The sequence below is a fragment of the Argentina silus genome, assembly GCF_951799395.1.
Source record: "Argentina silus genome assembly, chromosome: 2".
In the NCBI taxonomy this organism is placed as follows: Eukaryota; Metazoa; Chordata; class Actinopteri; order Argentiniformes; family Argentinidae; genus Argentina; species Argentina silus.
The window spans coordinates 7,882,708-7,910,147 of NC_139656.1; the positions used below are offsets into that span (position 1 = coordinate 7,882,708).

The following is a 27,440-nucleotide window of genomic DNA, read 5'->3' on the forward strand; positions in this document are numbered from 1 at the left end:
TAATGTAGGAATTGCTGTTCCTTTATTCCATAATAATGATAGGCCTACTAGACAGACTCTTTTAATTACAGAGTAGACATAGAGGATGGTGCGTAATATTTTACTTTCTAGGCAGCCAACCACTCTGTTGTTAACTCACCAGTCCTTCAGGTTTATATGAAAACCTCTGCATCTGAGAGGCATCGCAGGATGTAGTGGGCTCTGGAGAGTCTTCACTGTAGAGCAACAGTTTTTTGGCTGGAGTTAGCATTGTCTGACATTGATTGTGTAGGCCCATTTATAATTGAGCCGAGCCATATTCTCTATATGACTGTATAGCTGTAATTGAGTGGTGGTGAAAGTGATAAAGACAGACAGCCACCTTGACTGACAAAGAATCCTGTTCCAGTAATTGTCTCGGTTTTGTGAGAGGGAGGTGGGCTGCTGGAGAGGAGGGGCACACTCACTCTCTAAACGCTGCACCACCCTGGACCTCCTGAGGGGTACACACACACACACACACACACACACACACACACACACACACACACACACACACACACACACACACAGCAAAGAAATACATCAGCAACAACTCAGATTCAAAAGGCCTACATTTTATATTATCATATTATTGTTCTTGTTACGGGCGTAGGTTTGATTCTAAATGTGACAATATGACAATAATAATAATAATGACAATAAGACCAAAATGCAGAATCCAACTTTGGAGCAGGGTGTGGAAGTATAGTGGGAGTCCTCTTACAGGAAAATGTGGCCTTCTGTAAGCACATTTTGCACTTACAGAAGGACATTTTGTGCTTACAGAAGGCTTACAGAATTGCCGACGATCCCGTCTGTAAACAGGGAAGTTAAACTTGTTTTCTCATCACCTTCTTGCAGGTTGAGTTCTGCATTTTGTCTAGCTATTGGTGAGATTGTGTTTGGAATTACAGCGTGTTATCAAGATGGTGTTAGTATGTTAGTAGCTATTGGTGCCCAGATCTTCTTTTGGTCATTGAGGTAATAGCACTATGACAGAAGCCTCCCTGGGCACAACGGGGACATAGCACTGTTTCACTAAGACAACAGTGTGTCATGTTAGCGGTTTATGGATAATGTCTTACTTCACTTACATGTTTTCCTTTTCTCTTTTTCAATAGGGTTAGGGCTATAGGGGCCCTACATCTTTGTGGGGGAAGACTTTACTTTGCACTGTTATGTTGGCTGCAGGGTTCAACATGCGCTAGCCCAGCTGTGTTGACGTGCGTGTCGAGTTGCGATGCAGCTCTTCTATTTTTTTGCGGATCCTAACAACCTTGGTTCAGAGCATAGTGCGAATCTACACTGTTCAAGGTGCCTGGACGCTTGCCTGCCAATGCTTCCCCCCCCTTTTTGATATGGTTAGACTGGTTAGATTCTAGACTAAAGATGTTGCGTCCTGTGTTCAAGGCTGCTCTTTACATATGAATGGAGTGGCAAAGACTACAGAACTACAGCCTCCTAAGGCTCAGATGGCTGCGGCCATGATCCCTGCAGTTAGATTGTTCGGGAGTCCTCTATTAGTCGCTGAGTAGGTTTCATGGGCTTCTAAGGTGAATACACTGTTTGTGATTATACTTCTATCCTTATGATTCTCACTCTGATTGGAAATGGATGAAACTTCAAAACTTTGTTGGATAGATGAAGCACAGGAACTCCATTGTAATTTTCAAGTAATAATTGCTTGTATCCCATTCTCTTCCATGTCCTGATATTTGCATGCCGACCACGGACAGCGCCTACAAACCGATGTTCTTCTTTGAGGAGGGAAAATCTATGACCAGATGCCGGGAGAGCACGTCTCTGGCTCCTGCGCCATGTGGGCTAAATCCGGGAACATAAACACTTCACCCTTTCTGCATCGGCGCCGCCACTTCGGCAGCATCAACCTTCAAGGCGCCGACGGCTACCTTGATGAGATGTCACACACACACACATACCCACGCAGGCACGCACACATATTATTCCAGGCACATACATACACACACACACACACACACACACACACACACTGTGCACACACATACACACACTCTCTCCTCAGTATCATAAGAACATCAAGTGGATGAAATCAAAAAGACAGTGTCAAGCACAAGTGCTGAGTACATATAAAGTATACATGGAGATGCGATGGCGCGCAGCGATTAACAGCCTGCTTACAGGCCGATGGGTCGACGTCCTCAGTGGCATACAGATGTTACATTAGATCAGACTCACCCAAAGCTCTGTGGTGGTCTGGGTTTGGTGCAGCAGCCTTACACAATCAAACTCAAGCCAGGTTTCCTATACCGTTGATGGGAAAAGTGAAAGAGGAACTCAGTCGAATGGAGCAGCGGGGAGTCATCAGCAGAGACGAGGAACTTACGGACTGGTGCTCTGGGATGGTCGTGGTACCCAAAAAGACTGGTGCCGTTTGAATATGGGTCGACCTAACTAAACTGAATTAGTCAGTGTGCAGGGAGAAGTACGGTCTTTCATCAGTAGAGCAAACACTTGGCATGTCAGCGGGTGCACAGCTATTAAGCAAAATAGATGCTAATATGGGCTTTTGGCAAATTCCATTCACAAAAGAGTCAGCACACTACACTACATTTATCACTCCATATGGACGGTACTACGGTTCTTCAACTGCCTACCGTTTGGCATTGCTTCTGCCCCGACAGGATGGTGACAGAGGTGACAGAGGGTCTTGATGGAGTTGTATGTCACAAGAACGCAGGAGGAACACAACGCCAGGCTACACACAGTCCTGGAGAGGCACAAACAAGATCTTTGTTGATGCTTCATCATTCGGTTTGGGGGCAATGATACTACAAAAGCATGAGGATGCCTGGGCATCTGTGGTGTATGTGGCAAGATCATTGACTGACACAGAGCAATGCTACGCACAGGTGGAAAAGGAAGCATTTGGCCTTGACATGGGCATGTGAGAGGTTCAGTGACTTCATTGTTGGTCTGCATTTCGAACTGGAAACTGACCACAAGCCATTCGTGAGTCTGCTGGGAGGACAAGCACTGGATGCACTTCACTTATGAGGTACTCATACTCCATCACACATGCTCCAGGGAAAACCCTCACCACAGCCAACACATTGCACGTGCACCCATGACAGGCAGCAGCAGAGCTGATGGTGAACTGATGGAGGACACAAACATATATGTGGATGCAGGTTTTGAGCACGTGACGAGCAGTCCCATGTTCGCTCAGAGTAATGGGGAATCTGAAGGAGCCATTCAGACAATGAAAAGCTTACTGAAGAAAGCAGCAGATCCATACCGTGCATTATTAGCTTACAGAGCTACACCACTGAGCAACGGTTACAGCCCAGCGCAGCTTCTTATGGGGCACCACCCTGCCCACATTTCCAGCCATGTTGGAACCAGTTCTTCCAGATGTGAGAGCCGTTCAGAGCAAAGAAAGGGAGAGGAGGTGGATGGACGCTAAACACTTTGATCAGACATCGGGTGAGAGACCTTTCCAAACTTTTACCAGGAGACAATGTGTGGATCACTGATGCAAAGTCTCAAGGCACTGTGACTTCTACACAACACAATCCAAGATCATAATTGATCAGCGGGCCACAAGGCACACTCAGGAGGACCCGCCATCACTTAGTGCCTATACCTGCAACAAACAATGACTGTGGAGAAACACAAGAGTCAGACACACATGAGGAGGATGTTACTATCCTTCCTGGACACACAAACAGTGTCACCTTCTGGGAACACACCTTTTCAGGAACCAGGTCAGGCAGAGAAGTTGTTAAGCCTAAGAGTTAAGCCTGTGAGAGACAGGGAAATGAGAGACTGAACAAATAGTGCATCACTGAGAAGTTTAAAAGACATTGTTTTGTCCGGTAAATGTGAAAAACAAAATGCAAAAAAAAGGAAATGTTCATTTGTGATATTATGCTTTAGTGTAAAGCAGGTGTTCATTGGTGATATTGTGCTTTAGTGTAAAGCAAGCTAAAGCTTTATCCAAAAAGGGAGATGTGGCGTAATGTAATAATATAAGAGCTATAGTATTGTACAATACGTATGACGTGACGTCACATGATCAATGGGCATAATTGTATGCTTGTGATAAATGTTCAGTAAAACATTCGTAAACGTTCGCCAAGTAGTCCTTGTTTATTTCAAGTGTACCCAACACAACAGTAGCCACGAGACGAATTCGTATTGACTGCCATGTTAAATCAACATACCCAAGCGCTGGTTGATAGTTGCAGAACTGGTTACTGAGGACACTGCCATGGCTTGTGCTTGGCGTGATGGACGCAATGTTGCATTCATTACGTCTGGCTGCCAGCAACTACAGACAGTGTAGCTACAGTAGCTGGCTGTTCTACGAGCTGGATTAAGTGTTGAGAGGCACAAAGTTTAAATAATTTGTACAGCTCATGTAGCTGGTTTGATAGCTAGCTAGCCAACTAACCAACTACATTTTCTACATTTCAAGCTCCAACTGTTTAAAACCACTCACTTTGCAAAGGAGAGGAACTGATGATTACGATCTTCAATGGACTGTTCCAATTCCATCTGAATTGGAAGCGGCTCAACGTGATCTTCTCTGTCCGCCAGGTGCCACATTGTTACCGTGCAAGTAACGTAGGCCTACAGATAAAAACAACAAACTTTATCTCCTGTAGCCTGACCTAAATCAATGAATCAACCATGGCCTGTAGCTACCTACATTTAAATGTTTTCTGTTATTTCGAGAATTAGGCTATTCTAACCGAAGTCGCGCCAAAAAGTTAGAGCAATAGGCACGAGCGACTCACTTTACTCACTAGTCTCCAGACTCCTTCGGAATAATTGATGTTTTATTTCTATTTTGTGTCAGTTTGTGCTAGCTGACCTTTGTTTAAAACGTGTTGCCAAAGTCACAATATATCTGCCCTGACAAGTGAAAAATATTTGTATCTCACAGTCGTTCCCTCTTATGTCTCATCATTGGCCTACAGTGTTAACCTAATTAGCCGTCAACCGTCAAAAATGTTCCCTTGGTCCTTTTCTCAACTGTCTATTTGTCTTTTGACTAATTGTAATGGCAAAGCAGGCAATGCCTGGACTGTGAATAACCTGTTCATTCAACTGTGGTGAAATCCAGACAAACACCCTTGTGGGGTGAGCAAGAGGCCCTCTCATGCACACTTTATTTCCAACAACTTTTTGCATAAACACATATACACACACACTTCCCCTCCGGTATATTACACCGGATCCTTGCTCTCACTCTCTAACATCTTCAAGGTCAATGCACAGTTTACCACTATCACCAAACTGTTATATCTGTACAGTCAGTGTTATGCCATATAGGGTTAAACAATGCTCCAGTTAAAATTATATTGTGAGCAGTTTCATTTTGTCCATTTCCAAGTGCATAAAAGAGACAAAAAAATGTAATCCAAGATTCAGCAATTCTTTATTACATAAAGAATGTAAACTATAATTTACTGAACAAAATAAATGTGAGACAACCACATCATAGCTTTTCAAAGTCCTATGCCTAGAGAAAACAATGGGCGGCATAGTCAGGATATAAGCTTCCCTCCTCCCCTGGCTAGGCATTGGAGAATTTGGGCAGCTCGTTTCCCAAAACGACCCGTCTCTCCAAACCCTCCTCTGAGATGGCTGCCAGACGTGCCACACCCCCACTGGAACCGTCCCGCTCCATGGCCAGGGCGAGGGCTGAGGGGCAAAAGGGGCATTTTGACAACATGTATTTAGGCAAGTTTGACCATTTTCGATAATTCAACAATAAAATCCTTAAATGTTCAGATGAGATGAGAATGCCTAATGGCATTCTGGAGAACTTAAGGTGCTAGACTGACAGCAAATGCCCCTACTACTACTTATTGCACATGCATCACACACAACCACAAGGCTCTACAAAAGGTGGTGAAGACTGCTCAATCCATCACTGGAGTCACGCTCCCTGCCCTCAAAGACATCTACACCAACAGGTGTCTCAGGAAGGCCAACAAAATCCTCAAAGACTCCAGCCACCTCATTCTGTTCACCCTGCTCCCGTCTGTTACCGAAGCGCTGAGCCTGGGACCAAAAGGTTCTGTGAGCTTCTACCCCAAGACCATAAGACGATGATGGACGATCAGCTGTAATGTTGACCACTGACTCTACACACATACTCACCAACATGCTGCTATTGACTTCTCACATTGGACGCTTATTGTCTACTGCTGCCATCTATAGGATATTGTGCACTACCGACAGAGTTATATATTATTGCACAACTGTATTGTGCACTGCCCACTACCACCTACCCTTATATCCTTGTCGACTTGGCTCCGCCACTATGTAAACATGATATTTTAAACTGATATTTAGCAATCTTTGATCGCCAATGACATCATTGTTAAAAGCAAAAGTGTTATTATTATGTTCCTCAGTTAATTCAAGGTATTAGCTGTATTTTTAGCGCATTTTGACATGAATACACACAAGTCGGTTTTGATTATGTAATCTAGCGCCACCGTGTGAAAATAAATCCTGGGGAGAACCCTGATATTGTTGATGTCATAGTCTATTGCTATCTAGCAATTGTATTGTATTTACATTAGAGCCCGACCGATTCTGGATTTTTGGGTCCGATACCGATTTATGGGGGGCAAATATCACTGGTTGCCAATACTGTATATTGTTTTTCAGTGGTGAAATGAATGAATACAGATATTTCTGTAAAAGACCAATATCGTCTGATAATATCCACGCTCCGATATCTGTCTGGCTCTTTAAATTGATGTTTCTCTATTTAGTTAGAGTGTATTTTAGCATTTAGGAAGTGTATTGCATGTGTATAACACTGTTGAGGCCCTGTGTGAACTAAGCATCTCACTGCTCTGCTCGCAGAGTATGCGACAACAAAAAACATTAACTTTACTCACCCTGTGTGCAGAAGCGAAGACACTCTTCCTTGGTCATCCCAGTCTTGTAGTTAGAATCCATGAAGCCGTAGATGTAGGAGCTGCCAGACCCGCCTACTGACACTGGTTGCCTCACCAGCATCCCTCCCATGGGGACTGTGTACACCTGGGTGTGAGGAAGGAAGGGTTACAACACATTTCTATGAGAGATATAAGAAAACAATAGTTAGAGAATGACCTACTAGAGAAGCTGGGCATTCACCTGTCCACCCCTCCTTTTGTCCCAGCCAGCCACAATGATACCAGCCATCAGCTCCTCTCTGTATCTGTAGCACATCTGCTTAAAGAGGTTAGCCGCAGTTTGCACCAGTGGAGGCTCATCCAGCTCAATACTGTGCAGCAGGTCAAGAAAAGACAGTTAGTTAGCATGGTAAGTTCATAGTCAGTCACTCTTCAAATGATATGGTCACAAATTATCAAAGATACAAATCCAAACACTAAGTATGGCTGTGGAGTTCATTGAGTTGTGTTATTTGTGTATGAAAGGTACTTTTTGCCAAGTGGTTGGTGGGTGTGGAGTTATCTGTAAGTTCACTCAAGCCGCCTTTGGTATTTGTGGGTGTTTTACCTGTGAAAGCCCAGCTGATAGGTGACAGCATCAGCAACAGCCTGTGTGTCCGCTGCAGATCCAGAGCGGCAGCAGAAAATGTGATCATGGATGGGAGTCAACTTGTCAGTTACTCGATTGGCAATGTAAGCACTATACACAAAGGACAAAAAAGAATGATTGTGAGCACAAAAGAGACATGGGATCAGGTTGGTCCATAATTCAACCAACATTCATTGCAAAGTGCTGCACAAGATAATCAATTGTTGCTTGACTCATTTTTTAAGCATGCTGAACTTAGCTTGAATTTCTCAAGTTGTTGTTCATCAAGCTAGCTGCATATCTTACCCTGTTGTTGTTCGTGAGTCAGCACCAATCACAACACCTCCATCAAACTCCACCGCCATAATGGTTGTCTACAGACATGAATGATCAATTAACGCTCGACAATGCCATAACACATAGCTAGCATAATCTATTATGTAACATTATTATTATTATTGTAGGATAGGAGAAGTGTGAATAGCTAGCGTGGGATAGGAGGCAAACTAGATAGCTTGGTCACTTGGGGGACTAAGGAATAGCCGCTAGTAGTTAGCTTGCAGGATACATTTGCAGTATCATTGTTGGCTAGCCAGCTAAAGGCTACGTACATTTCGATGTATTCACCATGGGCAGCACCATAAAACGTATTGAAAGACAACGCTGCCGTGCTCAGTTCTCTCACCCCAGTGCTAACTTCTTGTCCAGTCCATTCTGGTACCAAATCATTGGTCATAAAGGTATTTTCGGACCGGTTCGCCGTTAAGTATGCAGCCATCTTGAAGGTTGACAATTGTCTTATTCGATAGTGGACTTGACTTATTAAAGAGAGTTGTGCAGACTATCGCCACTTGCTGGACCGCATGGGTAAATGCAGGGGTTGTATCCTGTGTATCCTCTTTGGTGGTGATGGTAGGATCATGCCACTCTGCTGGTAATGGTCTGACTCCGGATAAGGGAAAATAAAATATATTTACGATGAAAACATATTTTTGTCCTATTGGATTTTTTAAATCACATTTTCTTATAGCCTACTATGTTTGTTTGGGTAAAAAAGGGGACACTCTGTTGCAGCCTATGCACTTGATACACTAAAACACTCTCTGGTATTGGATCATTACTTTGCAATTATTTCTTGGGGGAACATTGAATGTCGCTCCAGTGCCATTGCTCTAGATGTAATGTGACTCATGAGGACATGAGAGCGAGAAATATAACAGCACGGCAAGCAGTAGACATCAGTGTTCCAGTGTGTGCTCAGCACTGCATGTATTGATTTCAGTTTGATATTACCGTCACAATTAAATGTTACTGTATATTATATCACATTTAATTGGAAGATCTGCAGCAAGTTGGATGCCACTGCACACCCATTTCCTAAGACATGTAAAGACAATAAGCTTGATAATGTGCACACACTGTTACACTATGATAGAAGTGCACATTTACGGGCAACACCAGATATGCTTCACAGCTGTAGCTGTGTATTTTTAAGCTGTGAGACAGAGCAGGATTGCCTCGGGCTACAGATGTGATGGTGGTGCTCTCACTGCACTGCATTGCGGATGGAGTCACCGTCTCCCCTGGCTGTTATGCTCCTGTGTACAAGTCCTTCAGGTCCACACTTTCACAAAACATCACACCAACTCACATCATCCTCCTTGACTCTAATGTGTCTGTGTTTGTGTTTGTAGGCATCTGTGTGGGTACCACTTACTTGCCATTAACATTGGAGATTATCAATGTCCCAAATTCCAACATCTCTGTACAGTTATACAACAGATTTGCAATAACCTGCCCTAGCTTTGATAATTAATACACACACACAAGCACTCTCTCTCTCTCTCACTCTCACACACACACACACACACACACACACACACACACACACACACACACACACACACACACACACACACACACACATAAACACACACACACATAAACACACACAGCATTTTACTAAAGAAAAGGTCTCGACAGTTCACTTACTCTTCTCCTGTACAAATATCTTGAGGCAAGGTAATCTAGAGGTCATAAGAGACAATGAATGGAGAGAAAGACACATTTAAGTTTATGTTGCATGTAAGTAAAATGCTTTATCACTGTAAATGCCTTGTGAATACAGACATTTTTATTTGATCAAGAATTACAGAGGGGTTTTTTAGGTTTCATTATCTATAAAAAAAATCATTTTATCTTATGCGTTAAATCAACTCACCCTGCTATAGAGGATGTATATGTAAATGTATTCAACTACAGGACAACTTCTGGAGGAAAATAACAGCCACTCCAGACAAATTTCATGATTGAACTCCCAACTCCCAACTCCCTACAGTGCTTTCTCTCTCTCTCTCTCTCTCTCTCTCTCTCTCTCTCTCTCTCTCTCTCGCTTAGTAACCATGGTTTCCTAAGCCGGAAAGTGCCAAGCTGTTGGGGATCCTTGGGGTCTGTAATTTACAATAGGAAGAGAGAGATTGGCCTCAGCCAGCTGCCAGTGTGATCTCAGTCAATCAAAAGAACGCTTAGAGCGGCTTAATCTCAGATCATCGCCACTCCTAAAAGCCATTGCTGCACAGACCCAGAGTAAAACAGCGTAGAAACACACTGAAATCCCTACTGCTCCTGACTACTGCCTCGACAACTACTGTACCATGGCCCTCTGGAAGAGAAAGAGCTGAAAATAGACCAACTCATAAATCCACTCAACCAACTGAATGGATTCTTGGACAGTCAATGAGTTTGAGAAAATCCCTGAGTTTACTGTACTTAAGCCCATTTGTTCAGTCAGTCAGTCAGGCAGTCAGTCAGTCAGTCAGGCAGTCAGTCAGTATTTGTCCACAATCAGATCTCATGTTACATCCAAACATATGGACAACTTTTTATATGACTATATTTTATTTTCTAAAACTGTGTCTACTCATATCCAAAATGGTCAAAATGATTGGATGTAACATGAGGTCTGATTGAGGGTCAAGACATTTGACCTAAGCTTATGAGGCACTTATATTCTTCAAGAATCAAAGGTGATCATTTAAAAAACAACAAATGGATTCACCAATCCCAGATTGCCCCTTTATATTTGGTATTAGTGGTTGCAGATATGTACTTCAAGAAAACATATCTGAGCTTGACCTGAGGGACTATTGATCACTAAACGACTCTTAAGGAGGGAGGGAGTGTGACTTTTGACAGCCTCATTAAGATGAGTCATCACTTCCAGTCATTATAGTCTGTTTTCTCACAAACTCATTTGCTTAAAAAAATATTTTGAGGCCTTTGAGCACTGCACTGCTTTGAATGTTTATGAATGCTATCTCCATCTACCTCTCTGCTTTCCTTCTCTGTCTCTCTTTTAATTTCCATCTCTTTCTTTTTCATTCCCTGTATCCCAGCCTCTTGGAGACAGACAGATAGAGGAGTCCACTTCATTAGACAGCAGATATACACAGATGTTCCTGTACTTTCCTGTCCTATTTAAGCAGTGAGAGATGGCGCCCCGTAAGAGGCTTTTCTCCACAGAGGAGAGGTTCACTTATAGAGTGGTCTTAGAGGGACTGTGTGAAAAACAGAGACGGCTGGGTTGCATCCAGAACACGAGCCCAACAACTGCCAATAACACTCATCGCTGTCCCTACGCTAGTGCCAGGCTTTGGCTGACCCTCTCCCAGCAGCAGCCAATGAAAGCTATGTGAAAAAGCCTTAATTGCTATAACAACTCCCTCATTAATGAGGAGGATGGATCTACTGATCTATATTTTCTATGAATGAACTGGACTTAGGTTGTGTGCCCTAGAAGAAAGGTTAGAGAGCAGATCTCTCAACTCTGTCTCTGAACTGGCCCTGAATATCATGGCTGCCATACAACTGGAGATAAAGAACACTGTTGAGTTGTCTAAGGAGGCTTTAGTGATTTTACAGCTGATTGGTGTAGAGGGTTACGTCCCCTCCAGTCTTCTATTCATCTCTTATTTTTCTTTCATCCGGGCCTTCTGTTAATCTGGGCAAATGTAAGCTGATGGGGCTTCAACACAAATCCCCCTCTGTCCTTCATCGAGAGAGATAAAGAGAGAGAGATGCAGATTGATTCTCTTTTCATCTTTAGCAAAAGAAGCAATGCTCATCAGTCCATCTCTCTTGGATCTCCATTTTTCCCTGTGTCTGGATGATGCTGTCACACAGAATGGACTCAGCTGTATTCTGGATTAAGACACACAAAAAGAGCATTCAAGACTTGTTGACATTTTACAGGTGTTTTGAATCAGAAGGACAGTGAAGTTTGTAGTTTGTGACTGAAAAGTTGGTCTACGTGATTCAGTCTGGAAGATGGATTTTTGAGTTCATTACTGGCTGAAGCATACTGGCTCCATTGTTGTTGGGTTTTTTGCATATCTATGCAATTTGTATGTTTATCTAACAGATCTGTAATTATTAAGTATGTCTACGTTATGGTTACAAATGCATTAAGAACTACTTAACTTCTAAGCTTCTTAGGAACCAGTAAGAAAGTAAGATCTGCTCTGACTATTTCACTTCAGTCAAAATACTTTTGGCAACCATGTTTGGGGGCCGTGGTGGCGGTAAGGGAGGAAAGTTCTCAGTGGAGGACCTCTATGGCATCAGTAAGAAGCCCAAATGTTCATCCACATCTGGGGGCACAGTTGCAAAGAGTGGAGGCCGGGGAAGCAGGTGCCAGGGCCAGAGAAGCGAGTCAGAGGCCCTGGCCACCCAGATCCTGGAGGCAGCCCACAGGCTGGTGGAGCACCGCAGACTTGAGCTGTACCTGAGAGAGTGTGGCCTCTCCCTGTCTGACTGTGAGGCTAAGCGCACTGCCATGGTATACAGGTGAGAGCGAGAGAGAGAGAGAGAGAGAGAGAGAGAAAGAGAGAGAGAGAGAGTCCCATTCTGAAAGGTCAGATTTATGTATTCATGTGTTATTGTTTTAATGTTCCAATTTCAGAGTACTATCTCTCTCTCAAAAATGGTGGCAAATGTATTCCTTCATCACATTTAATCTGTTTTCAGATTTTCAAGTGTGATTGAGGTAAGCCATCTGATTTCACACAAAATAAAATAAATTCTGAGAGAGAGAGAGATAAAATAAATTCTGAGAGAGAAAGAGAGAGAGAAAGAGAGAAAGAGAGAGAGAGAGAGAATGGGATTATGTGATCAGGAGGAGGGAGAAAGTAATGTGTTTGGTGGCTGAGACATCAAATGTAAAGCTTTGGTAGAGAATGAGAGAGGCAGACTGCCCTCATTACTGGTGCCATCTGGGGATAATCCACTGGCAAACAGCTTTTATTGCAATTATGGATCTAGAGTTGACACTTCAAACAGCCTGTTGTCCGTATGTTAATGAATTACCAGGCTGACCTATTCATTATCACTGAGATATGATTGAAACAGGTAAGAGTGACAGATGCTTTTGAAAAATGTTCACATTGTAATTATGCTTTCCCCCCACTAGAGACCAACATAATTCCAATGTGCCTCATCATGCATTGGATAACAGGATTAAGACACACAGATTGTGCATAAAATTTCTATGGTTGTAGTGTATATCTATTTTTGTTGATTAATGTTTGTGTTTGTGAGATTCTCTCCTCCCCTGTCACCCTATTTTCCCCCAATCATGAACCATCTAATTCTCTCATGCATTAAGCTTGACAATGTAATGATCAGGGTTAGAGGTTGAAGATTCAAAGATTAAAGATGCTTGAACAGTTAAGGGTCAGGATAATGCTAGGCTAATGCTAGGATTAAAAATTACGTTTAAGGCCAGGGTTATGAGCTGTAGTGTGTAACTATTTTCAGTATCATCAGTGAGTGAGGTTACTAATTTCACCATGGTGCTGAAATGAGTCCAGTCATGCTCCCTGAGCCTAACCATGCCACTGGTAGGTCTGAAAAAGCCTATAGATTAACCAGAATATCTACACACCAAATAAGCATGGGAAAAACACAAAACCAAGGTTATGTTCTTCTTTTCTCTTAACTCGCATTCATGTAGATTCTATAATTTCACATACTCTTGTTCTAAGCCTATGGGACCCCTAACCTGTAGAAGAAAACCATTTGTGACACCAGAATCTTCCCTGTCTTTTCAACTGTGATGCAGTGTGTTTGAGGTCAGATTATGTATAGCTCTTGAATATAGTATCCTACTAAACAGGAGGTTACATTAATACGTCTGACAAATGCATATCTTGGAGTTCACGCTCATCTCTGTGGGATGTGCAAATTATATCAGTTCACTTCACAGCAGCAATGCTCACTGATTGGCTCACTCAGCCAAGCTAGCTCTGTGTGATTGGTTCACACCGGTCTCTGTGCGCACACACACAGTTGTCCAGTGTTGTCGGCAGCACATGGTTTCATTCTTGTAGTTTGGTAACACTTGGTCATCTATACAAACACTGCCTAAAAGACACTGACATACATTTCATAATCACTTCATTTCTGATAACAAAAACATTTGTTAGACGACAGTGTTGTCAATCATAAGATTCACAGACTATTCTGCATTACACAGAGGAGCAGAAATGTCTGAACCAGAATGTTGCTATGAGTGCTTCCTCCAGTACATAATCTTATATATCTTCTTTGCAAAGGATACTCACATAGGCGATGAGTGAAATGTAACAAGTAAATAGATATGTTGCAGTTGTGTGATATAGGCAGGCAAGCAATGTGATATCAGCCAAACAATATGAAAGGTTTGAGAATCTGAATTAAATAACGGAATTGCTTTAGAGTATTGTGATTCACTATTTTTTTCTACAGAGATGTTTTCCAAAAGTCCAATGAGGCAGATATTCACCAATATCACTTCTCAGATCATCTAGCAAACCGGTCTGGCAACAGTAGGCTGCAAAATGCCTCACAGGCTGTGGAGTTAATCAAGAGATTGCTTGACTGTATGCCTGGTTTCAATGCAGGGAAGTGGTAGAAAGGAGAACGGAGAGAGGGAGAGACAGACAGAGAGAGAGATGGCATGAAACATAGGGGGAGGGGGAATAATTCGTAGGCCTGAGTGTTTATTGAAAAGGGAGTGGTCATTAGTGTTTATTGAAAAAAGGGGGGTGGCTTTTAGTAAAAACAACCCGTTATGTGTGTGCGTATACACTATCGAATTTAGGTCTGTCAGTGTAGTCCATCGATTTGTATTGGCTGTAGATAACACCAGTGTAATCTGTGAGCCTTTTTTTCTCATCAGGATTTTTCTCATCACATTTATTTTCCATCTAGAATTGTGCATTAGGCAATAGGCTACTCAGGCAGATTATAATATTTTCTACGCATGTAGGCTAGTAGTAGAGATGTGGTAGAGTTCCCCGATTCTGTTTGATAGAGAGCGAGGGGGGAGGAGGGAGGAGGGAGGTAGTGAGAAAGAGAGAGAGAGCGAGAGAGCGAAAGAGAGAGAGTGAGTGTGAGTGTGTGTGCAAGAGAGAGGCGCCTCTCGCAGTCATCGACTTCTTGTGTGTCGTGATTAACATTTTTCTACCCACTGGAAGGAAAACAAGGTTTGGAACTATAATATTGCTGAGAATTGGCATCACCAACATGGCCAAAGAATCAGATGGACACAAGAAAACAGCAGCGATTTATGCATTTGCTTAGATAATGCATATTGTTACCCGCCGTTAATCATGTTGTGAAATGATAACAGTACCTACTGTCGGGATCTGTTTGACGAGGGGAAAGGTGCCTGACTTTTGCATCCGACAGAGATTATTATAGCAGTTATGCTATTGACAATAATTACCAAAGTGAATTAAATTAGCTCGCGATTTGGCGCTGCTGATGTTGCGTTTTATAGCAGTTCGATGTTGCTTGAGGCTGGGCACTGTGTCAGATAGGGGAAATAGGTTACATTTAATGTGTGTATGACAAGCCTACGTGATTTTAGCGCGTCTTGAATGGTGTGTCTGTGAGCGTATGCATTTATGTGTGTCCATTCCCTAGTATTTATTCATTATATTTGCGACGAAATATGCAAAACGACGCGAGGTGCGAGCAAAATGCCTGTAACTCTGATTGTGTCGTTACTGCGGCGCACTCTGGGGCTTTAGCTGGGTTCAAGACCGATAGAACTAACCTCAGTTTGTAACTGAAGAGGAGACCGCAAGCTGGTGAATGCTTTACCACCATATGAAGCTGTAGAAGAAACATACATCAATCGTCTTCCTCGCGCACACGATTTCTGCAAGACAACCTGGGCCAGCCGGCTTGTAATGCTTTAACTGTCTCAAGTGAAGAATCTGTTGCGCTTCTCTCTTGCCGTGGAGAGCGCGATTGGACGCACCCGAGACCGTGGAGCTGCTGCGCCCCTCCATCATCAGTCTCCGAGGACCACTGTGTACCACTTCCCCGCTGATGATTAGGGGAATGTTCTCTCGTGAAAGCCTCCTGAGAGTGTGCAAACTCCGCCTGGGCTGCAACACCAGACAGACAGGAGAGAGGAGACAGACCAGACGGTGACTCTGCGTGCGCCAGGTTAGGGCCTGGATTCTTGCCCGGCACCCGTAGCTCAGGCCAGAAAATACAAACCTCCCCTGTTTGGGCATTTGTCTGGACATCATCGCTCTACGAGAACGATACACTGCTACAGCAGCTTGAAGTTGTAACAGCAAATTGCAGACATTAGTGTTTTGGGTCTAACCCCCAAGCATCATCCAAAAAGCCCCCAGAGGCCAGTTTAGGGAACCAGAGACAAGGCAGTGGTCAGGATGCAGGTTTCCTTTGCCTGCACGGAGCATAACCTGAAGAGCCGCAGTGAGGACCGGCTGTGTGGCCTTCGCACCGCCCCACCCCCAGGGGGAGGCAGTGGGGGAGGAGGAGGAGGTGGTGGAGGAGGGAGCGGTCAAGGGGGCAATGGCAACTACATAACGCAGGGTTCGGCCAAGCCCAGAGAGGTGTCGGTATCCCGCACGGCCCCACAGGGCCATGCCCACATGAAGGAGGCCATAGGGCGCCACAGCAGTATGAAATACAGGTGAGCAGTGGGTGAGACACAGGTGGGGGAGGGGGTTGTAAGAAAACACAGAGGTGGCACATGTCGCAAGACTGTCTGGTTCAATGAGTAAATCAAAATGTACTAGTTTTTATTTGGTATTTAAAGAGTCATGAGGGTTCATTGACTTCCACTTCAGTGATGGGTCATTATGATGAACGACTTGGACACAATCCCCTCCCTGGAACAGAAGGGCAGCTTAGGTTACCGGTGAGAACTTCCACTCACCATGAAGGGCCTCTCAGACAGTAGTGTCTGCCAGGGCTCCGTTTATTGCATTGCAATTAACACCTGAGTTGTGGGAGGTGGTGAATAACTACATTATTATTGTTATTGTTGCAGGGCTGTGAGCTTTTCATGTAAGGTTTGGTTTTTGCATGTGATTGTGAGTTACAATGAAATATGCATCATCCTCATATTTTTCTAGTTTTCTAAGTATACAATTCATTTAGCTGTTATGTTTTGGAAACTAAGCACACATTTTAGGATTAGCACTACTAGATATGAATAACAATGGAATTGTTGTAATTGCACATAGTTGTATCGAAATACAGCTGACTAGCTGACTTGTTAGAGAAAGAAGAAAGTATCTTCACCAATCCATTGTTATTCTGGATGGATGAAGGAAATAATGCCCCTTAGCTTAATCTTGACACCATTCTCCTCACTCAATTAAGTTTTCATTTAAGAGGCTGTTTAAATAGGGAATGGGGGTGCCACAACACTGTATTATTTTATTGTGCATATATTGATTTAATTGGATGGCGGATTGCTAACCTGGTTACTGTCTTGCTCTCATGGGGTCTGCTTTTAAATGAGGATGCAGCATATAAGGGTATGGCATACAGCCAGCTCCAGTTGCCAGCGGTAACACCCAGTGCACTGCCTTTAGTGTGTGCCTGTCTTATTTCAAAAACAGCAGGCACCCATGTCCCTTATCAGCCCCCACTCTGCCTCTGCTCTCATACCTGTATTTACCCGACCACTGCAACTGTCTGAGGGATCAGTAGTACCACTATGACCTATAGAATGGATATCAGAGAGTAGTTTCACATTCTCAATTCTCCTTTGGTTTCACATAGTTAAAACATTTTGTGAATTGTTATTTCAAGTGAAAATTACATTTTGCAATGATTCCAAATTTCATTTTAGTCTCACAGTCTCAAAGTCTCAGGTTTCTCACATTCATGTTAGAATTGATTAAGAGTGTTGACATTACTAGTTAAAACATACTCTCACAAACTGAAATGGCCAGCAACATTATTATCTAAGATGCACATTTTTCAGTTGTCAAATTTAGCACTGCTGTTTTCCATCTCTGATCAGTGATCTTAACTGTAGCAGCAGATTGTGATGACCATGATTGTGGTGACCCCCCCCCCACCTCCTCTGTGGGAGCTGCTACTATGGGGGGGGTCGGTGTGCATGATGGAGAAACCCCTCCCTCCTACCTCTCCTTTTCTCTGCATGTTCTCTAATTACATATGCTTGAGCATTCATCAGAGCTGAGAGGGACTCCTCACTGTCAGGCCACGGAGTGCTGCTGCACCTGCCGCCCGCCACCACTCTCATGTGTGTCTCTCTCCAACACTGTCTCTTACTCCACCTCAATCTTCCTCTCTCCTACACTGTAATTCTCTGGGTTTCTCTCTCTTGTGTTAATCTCTCTCTCTTGCCCTATCATGATCCCCTCCCTTGATCTGTTTCCTCCCTCACTCCCTCACGCTGTTACACACTCCCTTTTTCTCCTCGCCATAGTCAACACTGTCGCGGTGCATTGCAGTATTCTCTGCATAGCAGCTGGGAGAAGCTGTTTTGAGTGTGTGTGTGCTTGTGTGTTTGGACATGTGTCTTTGTATTTGTGTGTTTCATATTTGTTTTCGAATATGTTCTTTTGTCTAAATGTCATAAGATATTGTACGAGTGTGCGTTGCCTGTGTTTCCAGATTTACAGTATTTGCATGGATGTTTGATTTTATGTGCGTGCTCATCTTCACATATTAACCCTCTTGTCTTGGTGTTGCCTATGCAAGCTGCATGCGACTTCACAGTATATCCTCTCTGTGTCCAGTTGAAATAAAGACGCTTGCTTTGTCTTGTTTATGTTAGAGTTTTGTGAGTTTGTGTCTGAGAGTTAGAGCAGAACAACCACTGCTTGTTCATGGAAACAGTCGAGGAGTCTAGGATTAAGAGAGCGCCACTGATGAAGAATGACAGAGGAGAAGGGTCACTAATGAGTTTAGGGTTGTTAGCAGATGATGCACATAATTGTGAAAATGAGTAGAGCTAAGCACAAGTTTGTGTGTGTGGGTGTGTGTGTTTGTGAGAGAAAGAAAGAAAGAGAGAGAGAGAGAGAGAGAGAAAGAGAGAAAGAGGGAGTGTGTCTGTGCGTGCATGTGTGTGTGTGTGTCTGGATGTGTGTGTGTGTGTGTGTGTGTGTGTGTGTGTGTGTGTGTGTGTGTGTGTGTGTGTGTGTGTGTGCTGCAGTGAAGAGTATTCATGCACAGTTTGTGTTGACGTTGGATCACAGCTGTATTTGCAAAAAGCCATCACCCTCAAGAGCTGAGCGGTTGCACTTAACCATCTGTAGGCCTATATACAGTACTGTACACTCACCAAACACTTTATTAGGAACACTACACTAATACTGGGTTGGGCCTCCCTTTGCTCTCAAAACAGCCTCAATTCTTCGTGGCATTGATTCCACAAGATGTTGGAAACATTCCTTTGAATGATTGCATCACGCAATTCCTGCAGATTTTTCAGGATCCCAAAAGTGTTCTATTGGATTCAGATCTGGTGACTGGGAAGGCCACTGAAGAACACTGAACTCATTGTCATGTTCATGAAACCAGTTTGAGATGACTTTTGCTTTGTGACATGGTGCATTATCATGCTGGAAGTAGCCATTAGAAGATGGGTGAATTGTGGCCAAGAAAACATTCCCCACACCATTACACCACCTCCACCATGAGAAGGTGTACAGGTATTCCTAATGAAGTGTTAAATGAGTATATATCTCTCATGCTTGTCTCAGGTGAAATCTAAGTGTTGGCGTCAGCAGCACAGACTATAATGCTGACTATTCTGTAGCAGACCAACCTGTCTGGTTTGTGTCTTTGCTTGTGTAATGATGTATAGGATGGCCAAGCCCCTATGATCACCTAGCTTGGACTCCATGATTTATGGGAAGAGAATAAATAGATGAGAAGCTGCAGGAAGCCCTACTTACAGAAAAGCATCTGTGCATCTGTGTATTCACTGTGTGTGACCGCATTCATGCATGACTATGTAGATGTGTGTGCATATATGAGTATAATGCCCATCAAGCGTGAATTCACGCGAGCACAAAGACCAGCATAGACCAGCCCACATTCAGTACAGTATATGCTTGTTTGTGTGCTCATATTGTATACTATAGTAAGTATGTGCAGTTATGTATGTGTGTGTGTGTGTGTGTGTGTGTTTTTTTTGTTGTGTGTGTGCGTGCATGAGTGAGTGAGTGTGAGTTTGCGTGTCTATGTGTCTGTGTGTAAAGTGTCTCCCAGACCCTTACAGATAGCAGCTCTGCGGACTGCAGCACTGCAGAGAGGGAGGGCAATAGTTACAGATACCAACTGTGACACTCAATCTCAATTACCCAGAACCTGTGATGACATGTGATGTGACGGTTATATATGACATATTCAGCAGCCCTACATTCACATATGAAATTCCTATACTCCTTTGTTGGTGTGTATTTGTAGTGTGTAGTGTGTAGTATATGGTTTAGACATACACTTGGGCCCAAATCGCATCTTGAAACCTACAACTTGACATCAATGCGTGATTCATGACAAAGCATTTGTGCCCTCAGAGGAGTTAAGATGATGTTGGAGAGGTAAAAGCATACTTCAGGAATGCTTCACCTATACTCAAAACATTTTGTCTTGTAACTTAGAAAGTAAAGACAAATGGCTAGGAATCATTTATTGATATAAAACAGTAATACACATCTTAATTACTGTAGTGGGGAAATCCTCGATTTAGTTAAGAGTACTGAATACTATGAGAGAGAGAGAGAGGGAGAGAAGAGACAGAGAGAGACAGTTATCAGCTACAATATCTAAGATATGTATATTGATATTGTCAATTTGTTATTGTCAGCATGCTTTGAGCCAAGAAGCTGGCTTAAGGTTGCTTTTTAGGGATATAAAATTTCATGCCATTTAATATTAAGTATTCACACATCAACATGTGATCAATTACGAATGCACTACATGTCAAGTGTGTAAATGGATGACATCCACATTTGCATCCACACGCATAAATACCCATCCACACATGTACCACACACACACAGAGAACACACATGTACAATGGCACACAAATACATGCATATGCACAATTCTAAAAATAGCTTTGGCCAGGCAATAAAAAAGGAGCAGGGAAAATAGAGCAGCGCTCGTCCGTTTGGATCTAAACGCTCTGACAGTCTGTCTCTTTCCATCGGGCTATTTGTGGCAGACACAGGCAGGCAGACAGGCAGGCAGAGGGGCGAGGCGAGGCGAGGCGCTGGAGATGAAAAGACGGCGAGCGATGAGTTCCGCTGCAGTTCTGCTGCCTCTCCAGCTGGCTCCCTGTCTAATTAGAATGGAGGAGAGCACGCGTGAAGGAGGAGAGCAGGCATGAAGCCTGCAGAATTTCCAGCGGCACACGCTTCTCTGGCCAGGACTGCAGCTCTCAGCTCACACTTTTATCTTGCCCTTCAAAATTCAGCAGTCTGAATAATCAGATGTGGCATGCTCAGCAAAGCACTCGAACAATTCAGTATGAACTAATCAAACTAGCCCCATGTTACTGTTGATATGCCTACAGACGCCCTCCAGTGTAAGGATTCCACCCAGTGGATATATTACACAGTTGATGTGAGAAGGGTAAAGGTCACATCAAGTGTTTAACAGTGGCTGGGCACTCAGACGACACGTATGATTTCATCGCAACCAGAACGACACTCACTTGCGAGATTGCACAGCTGATGATAAAGTATTGGTCTTACTGGTTGCTGAGTGTGCTTATTTGCAGATGGTCGTACAAATGAGTGCGTGGTGTTGGCTTTGACCCTGGTGATAGAGGGAACTAATTTCTGTGCCTACACCTGGAGGGACAATAAGTGCAAACGTTGGTGTTGTAGCTTTCCCATGTCCTTAAAAAGTGCTTATACCCTATCTTTTCTCTTCCCCAACCCTTCTTTCTCTCCATCACAGGAACCTGGGGAAGTCAGGCCTGCGCGTGTCTTGCTTGGGGCTGGGTGAGTATTAGGCTGAATACCAAATACAACCATATGAATCTGTGAGAAATGTATTAGAAACCCTGAGCTGCTTTTACAGTAGTAACACATCTGATTCTGTCTGTCTGTTTGTCTGTCTGTCTGTCTGTCTGTCTGTCTGTCTGTCTGACCATAGGCACCTGGGTGACATTTGGATCACAGATCTCTGACGAGGTGAGCGCTGAGTTGTTGTGTACTGTTTGTTCTCTCTCTCTCTCTCTCTCTCTCTCTCGCTCTCTCTCTTTCTCTCTCTCTCTCTCTCGCTCTCTCTCTCTTTCTCTAGGTATGTATGTATCTATCTATCTGTCACCCCCTCTCTCTCAGTCCCTGTCTCTCTGTTCCCTCAGATGGCTGAGAACCTGATGACCATTGCCTATGAGAACGGTGTGAACCTGTTTGACACGGCAGAGGTGTATGCCTCCGGCAGGTCAGCTTTTGCACACTGCTCTAACCTCCACTGAAATCAGCTCTTCTCTTATTCCCTCTCTCTATCTGCAGCCTCCCTGCCCCTCTCTCTATTACTCCCTATCTCCCTGTCCAATTTTCAGTCTGTCCACTGATGTTTATCCTTTTTTTATCCAATGTTTATTCCAGCATGTCCTCTCTCCGTCTGCATAGGGCTGAGATCACTCTGGGGAATATCATCAAGAAGAAAGGATGGAGGTAATATTAGTCATATTTCTAATGTGACTCATGAAGAGCTGTCTGTCTAACTGTGTTATATCTAACTTATTATTATTATTTATTTTTTTAACTATGACTACTTTTTAAAAATCAAAAATTCACAGACTGAAATCTCTAGCCACTTTTCAGATGCAATTGAAACACCTCTCTCTGTGCTTGACGTCATGTTATTGTATTATGAAACAATCAACATTCTATTCCATTCTTGAACTCCCTAACCACTCTCCTCATCTCCTTGGCAGACGTTCTAGTTATGTAGTGACAACAAAGATCTACTGGGGAGGGCAGTAAGTATCCTTGTAAAGAATTGCCAGAAATACCTGAGCACACCTCAGAACTCAATATTTTTGGATTGTTCTGGTAGTCATTTTTTTATTGTCACAATGCAGGGCAGAGACAGAAAGGGGGCTCTCCAGAAAGCACATTATTGAAGGTAGAGTACAAAGTGAAAAAGGGTATGCAATGGGAGAGTGAGTCATATTATTAAATTACTATGATGATGACGATGATAATGATGATGATGATGATGATGATGATGATGATGATGATGATAATGCCCTGTACCATGCAGGTTTGAGAGGATCCCTGTCAAGACTCCAGCTGGATTATGTAGACATTGTCTTTGCCAATCGTAATGATGTCAACAGCCCCATGGAAGGTCAGTCACAGTGTCTCTTCTGGTTTACTGTAAGGTCTATTTATGGTGTGTATTATGCACCTGTAAAAAACCTGGTGTGTGTTAATTATCATATTGCAGTGATGTAATTGGTCTGTTATAAGCATGTGTGTTGTGTTCACATTGTTTGCAGAGATTGTACGGGCCATGACCTTTGTAATAAACCAGGGCATGTCCATGTACTGGGGAACCTCTCGCTGGAGTGCCATGGAGATTATGGTGAGTAACACATTATTTTTCTCTGTTTCTCATATTGTACATCTTCAGCTAAGATGATCAACAGCCCTTGTTTCACTCTTGATATAAGGTCTGGTGGACTGTGTTGATGAAGTTTTTCTCTCTCCCTACCACTAGGAGGCATACTCAGTGGCACGTCAGTTTAACTTGATACCACCTGTATGTGAGCAGGCTGAGTATCACTACTTCCAGAGGGACAAGGTGGAGGTGCAACTCCCTGAGCTCTACCACAAGATAGGTCAGCCATCCACAATCACTCACAACTATCACTGCAGTGCGCTATCACCATCAATAATCTTGTTTGTTGCTGTTTTATGTCAATCACTGAATAACCCAAACATGACTGTTTGTGTTTCTCTCTCTCTCTCTCTCTCTCTCTCTCTCTCTCTCTCTCTCTCTCTCTCTCTCTCTCTCAGGTGTGGGGGCAATGACCTGGTCCCCTCTTGCCTGTGGACTGATAACAGGAAAGTACAGTGAAGGTGTACCTGACTGCTCTAGGGCTGCCATGAAGGTTAGTTGTTCAGACATGAAATTGCTATGCAAATGATTATTCCCAGGCCTGTCAATTGGAGTGTTTTCTGTTATTTGTGGTATATTCGTTTCTGGCCAATACAATACAACCCCTGAGGGCCCAATTAAAACTGTATGCATTTGTTTGAATCTTTTGTGAAGGGATACCAGTGGCTGAAGGAGCGTGTGAACAGTGAAGAGGGACGCAGACAGCTGGCCAAGATCAAAGAGCTCCACCTAATGGCTGACAGACTGGGCTGCACCGCTGCACAGTTAGCCATAGGTATGCAACTATGTGTGTGTGTGTGTGTGTGTGTGTGTGTGTGTGTGTGTGTGTGTGTGTGTGTGTGTGTGTGTGTGTGTGTGTGTGTGTGTGTGTGTGTGTGTGTGTGCATGTGTGTGTGTGCTCGCTTGTGTGTGCATTAATTTGTTTTCTCTCTCAATTTCTTGGACTGTTTGGACACTGAAATAGCAATATAGTGTCCATCTGTCCTGTCATCATAGCCTCTGTATCTTAGCCCCCTCTGTGTTATATCCTCCTTCCCTTTCCAGCCTGGTGTCTACGTAGTGAGGGAGTCAGCTCAGTGCTGCTGGGTGTCTCCAACACTGACCAGCTGGTGGAAAACCTGGGTGCCCTTCGGGTAACAACCTACCCTTGAATAGCATACCACTCAGACTTTACACTGCACTACATGCTCAACCACAGTTCACCAAACCAACACTTTGTAATGATATACACTGGATATAAAGTAGTGGGGGAAACATTTGTATTTCATGCATGTTTCATTTCACAAGTTGCCACTGTAAATTAAGCAAAGAAGTAAGTACTGCATAGCCCTTACAGCCAAGTTCAAACCTGATCAATGTGCTATATCTCTGCAGCTTTTGTCCCAGATGACTCCGCAGACTGTCACTGAGATTGACTCACTCCTGGGGAACAAGCCCCACTCCAAGAAAGAGTCGCGTGCATGAGGAAGAAGATTGAGTTATGGTTGCAGTCAAAGAAAGATGAAGAAAAGACGATGAAAATGAGGAAAATCGCTTTTTCGCCCTCCTGTATAATCAACAAACTTGCATGTCCTCGGCAACATTGTGCTTCCAGTATTTGCACATATCCATTCTGCGCATTGCATTGTAACATGTATGAAAAAAGGATATCTTTCAAAAAAATGTGCAAAAACAAAGATTAGGTCATCTATATTACCAATCCTTCACTGACTGTCCATTTCCACAAATATATGATGAGGCCAAAGCATTGGAGGATTAGGTTTCTGTTTTCCAGAGAGACCAATGAAGGCAAAGTTGGAGATGGAGAGAGACTGTAGCTGAATGACAGAGTACCCAGTAGCTTCAAGCAAACAGGACCCCACTTTATCAACAATGACTGTGTTGTCTATGAGATTGGAAATATACTGGGGGAGTCAGAGCTACTCCATGTGATGACACAACTTGAGGCACAGCTCTCCCACTGACTATTGGACTGGTGCTGTCATTGGACATACTTCCTCTTTGCAGCTGCCTGTCTGTTAGGCTCTATGATGTTTAGTACCCAGCAGAGAGCCAAAGGTTAGCACACGTGTGTCTGGCCTGTCATTTCCCTTAGCGTGCATGTGACTGGCCTGCCACTCTGTGTCCTTTAACAGCAGTGTCTTCCTTTGCCTCCTCTCTGTGTGTAAACTGTGCGCATGTCCCTTTAAGAGAGAAAAGCCCAGTCAGGGTGTAAATGTGGCATGGCTTTTGTGGTTTGTGTAGATTTTCAGTGTCCCTCTAAGCAGTCTTTTTGCACTACATGGTTGGGCAGGCTGATCCAGGGTCGGCTCTAGCAGGCACTCCTGGAGCTTTGCTTTATTTACTCTCTGCAGCCCGCTGACAGGGTCTGTGTCTATGTGACGTTGATGTATATGTATTGTTCTATATATCAACAATTTCTGCGTCAATGACAATGAAAACCAAGGCTTTCCCTCCTTGTTTGGAAGAGCCTCTTTACTCCTCCATCAGACTAGACAGTGGGCCCTTACTGGAAAGGGAGGTCATTTCTACTCAGCAACATAGACAGAGGGTAAAACACACTGTGGTGAACTAGCAGTTTTTTCAATATTCGTGATGCTATGTTTTAACAAAATATTTAAACGATAGGCCGTAACATGTAAATCATGACCTTTGCATCAAGAATTCCTCTGTCCTCAAACAGCAGTGTTTGGTCCCTCGGGTCAGTGGATTCTACTGAGTGTTGAGTTAGAGGATTATAAGGACTTTGCTTGTGCCCTCTCTGGTAGCACTGAGATTCAACACACCAGACTCATACATCTGTATAGAGTATTTCTATCTTTCCCAAAAGATGCAATAAATGCACAGGACCTAAGGGTAATCAGGATTGAAGAAAGAAATATATTTGGTGTCAGAGACATGAAAAATGACTCTGAATTGAGGTGATGTGCTTTCTGGCACAGGTCCCTAGGGATGAGATTTAGCCAGTGTTGTTTTTGACGCAGATTACATTTGGTCATCTGCTGCTAAGCTTGTTTCATTCTTGTTTTCAATCCATACAGGATGGTTGTATGTTTCCTTTCACCCAGTTTTGTCTGTTTGCTTTCCCATCTAATAAATACACTGTTAGTTTCATGGTAAATTCAAGTAAATAATATCCCAGGTCTTACTCATATTAGATGAACTTTCATTCTCTGTTTCCCAAACTGATGAAAACAAAGGTCTTCTCTGTGTCCTTTCCAATACTGATTAACACATAAGTCTTATCTGTGTCCTTTTTTTATACTGTTTCTTTAAGTTGTTTATGTTAATAATCACTTGAGTATGTAAATACTGTACTGTTCTTCATAGGATTATAGAAAATGTTGAATTTATGTTTTGATTCATGTGTGAGGGGATGGCAGATCCAACCAGATTGACACATTGCTTTCTTCTGTGTTAATGTAATATTATCAATAGGATCATAGTTGAACTGAAGATCAACTACCCAGTGTATATAAATAATTAGATCACTCCTTAAGACTGTAACTTTGCCTGCATAACTTATATTTTACTGTCTTGCAAAAACAAAGAGAAAGAAGCCCTGTATTGAATGTATCATGCTTGCCCTTAAAATATCAGAGAAAATTACCTGATATAACTCCCATGTCTTTTGTAGGTGGTCATGCAACCAGGTCTCTAGGCAGTTGGGCAGGGACAAATACACAGCTTAACTTGAAACTTGAAACACACACACACGCACGCACACACACACACACACACACACACACACACACACACACACACACACACACACACACACACACACACACACACACATACACACACACACACCCACACGCACACACACATTAAGTATGCATCTGTTGCAGGGACCTTCATGGGAGCAGAACAAGGCAGAGGTTTCCCAATAAACAGACAAGTGAGAGTGCTACTGTGAGCTCAAACGTAATTGGAACAAGAATTAGAAC

At 43.3% G+C, this 27,440-nt stretch overlaps 2 protein-coding genes across 2 annotated transcripts; one reads left to right on the plus strand and one right to left on the minus strand.

Moving 5' to 3' along the window:
* Window positions 1–5,429: 5,429 nt before the first annotated feature.
* LOC310820045 (proteasome subunit beta type-6-like) lies at window positions 5,430–8,360 on the minus strand. Its single transcript, XM_083691540.1, has 6 exons — window positions 8,240–8,360; window positions 7,861–7,928; window positions 7,534–7,665; window positions 7,168–7,297; window positions 6,927–7,071; window positions 5,430–5,712 (listed from the first exon to the last, which is right to left on the minus strand). Exons 1-6 carry the CDS (start codon window positions 8,330–8,332, stop codon window positions 5,585–5,587), a joined length of 696 nt encoding a protein of 231 aa, XP_083547666.1. The 5' UTR covers window positions 8,333–8,360; the 3' UTR covers window positions 5,430–5,584.
* Window positions 8,361–12,112: 3,752 nt separating this feature from the next.
* On the plus strand, window positions 12,113–25,008 carry LOC310818855 (voltage-gated potassium channel subunit beta-2; the record flags this gene model as incomplete). The annotated part of the gene is made up of 14 exons (XM_083689920.1): window positions 12,113–12,399; window positions 21,814–21,857; window positions 22,012–22,049; window positions 22,223–22,302; window positions 22,494–22,538; window positions 22,802–22,846; window positions 22,949–22,992; window positions 23,131–23,217; window positions 23,369–23,454; window positions 23,590–23,710; window positions 23,889–23,983; window positions 24,145–24,265; window positions 24,535–24,623; window positions 24,865–25,008. 14 exons carry the CDS (start codon window positions 12,113–12,115, stop codon window positions 24,952–24,954), a joined length of 1,272 nt encoding a protein of 423 aa, XP_083546046.1. The 3' UTR covers window positions 24,955–25,008.
* Between the last annotated feature and the right edge of the window lie 2,432 nt (window positions 25,009–27,440).

What these genes read in the sequence shown, in the direction of transcription:
- LOC310820045 (XM_083691540.1), bottom strand. Translation starts at nt 8,332, where the DNA reads ATGGCTGCATACTTAACGGCGAACCGGTCCGAAAATACCTTTATGACC. An exon ending in GACTCACGAACAACAACAGG is followed by an intron (nt 7,666 to 7,860) that starts GTAAGATATGCA and finishes CTTTGTGTATAG; the next exon opens with TGCTTACATTGCCAATCGAG. An exon ending in TATCAGCTGGGCTTTCACAG is followed by an intron (nt 7,298 to 7,533) that starts GTAAAACACCCA and finishes CCTGCTGCACAG; the next exon opens with TATTGAGCTGGATGAGCCTC.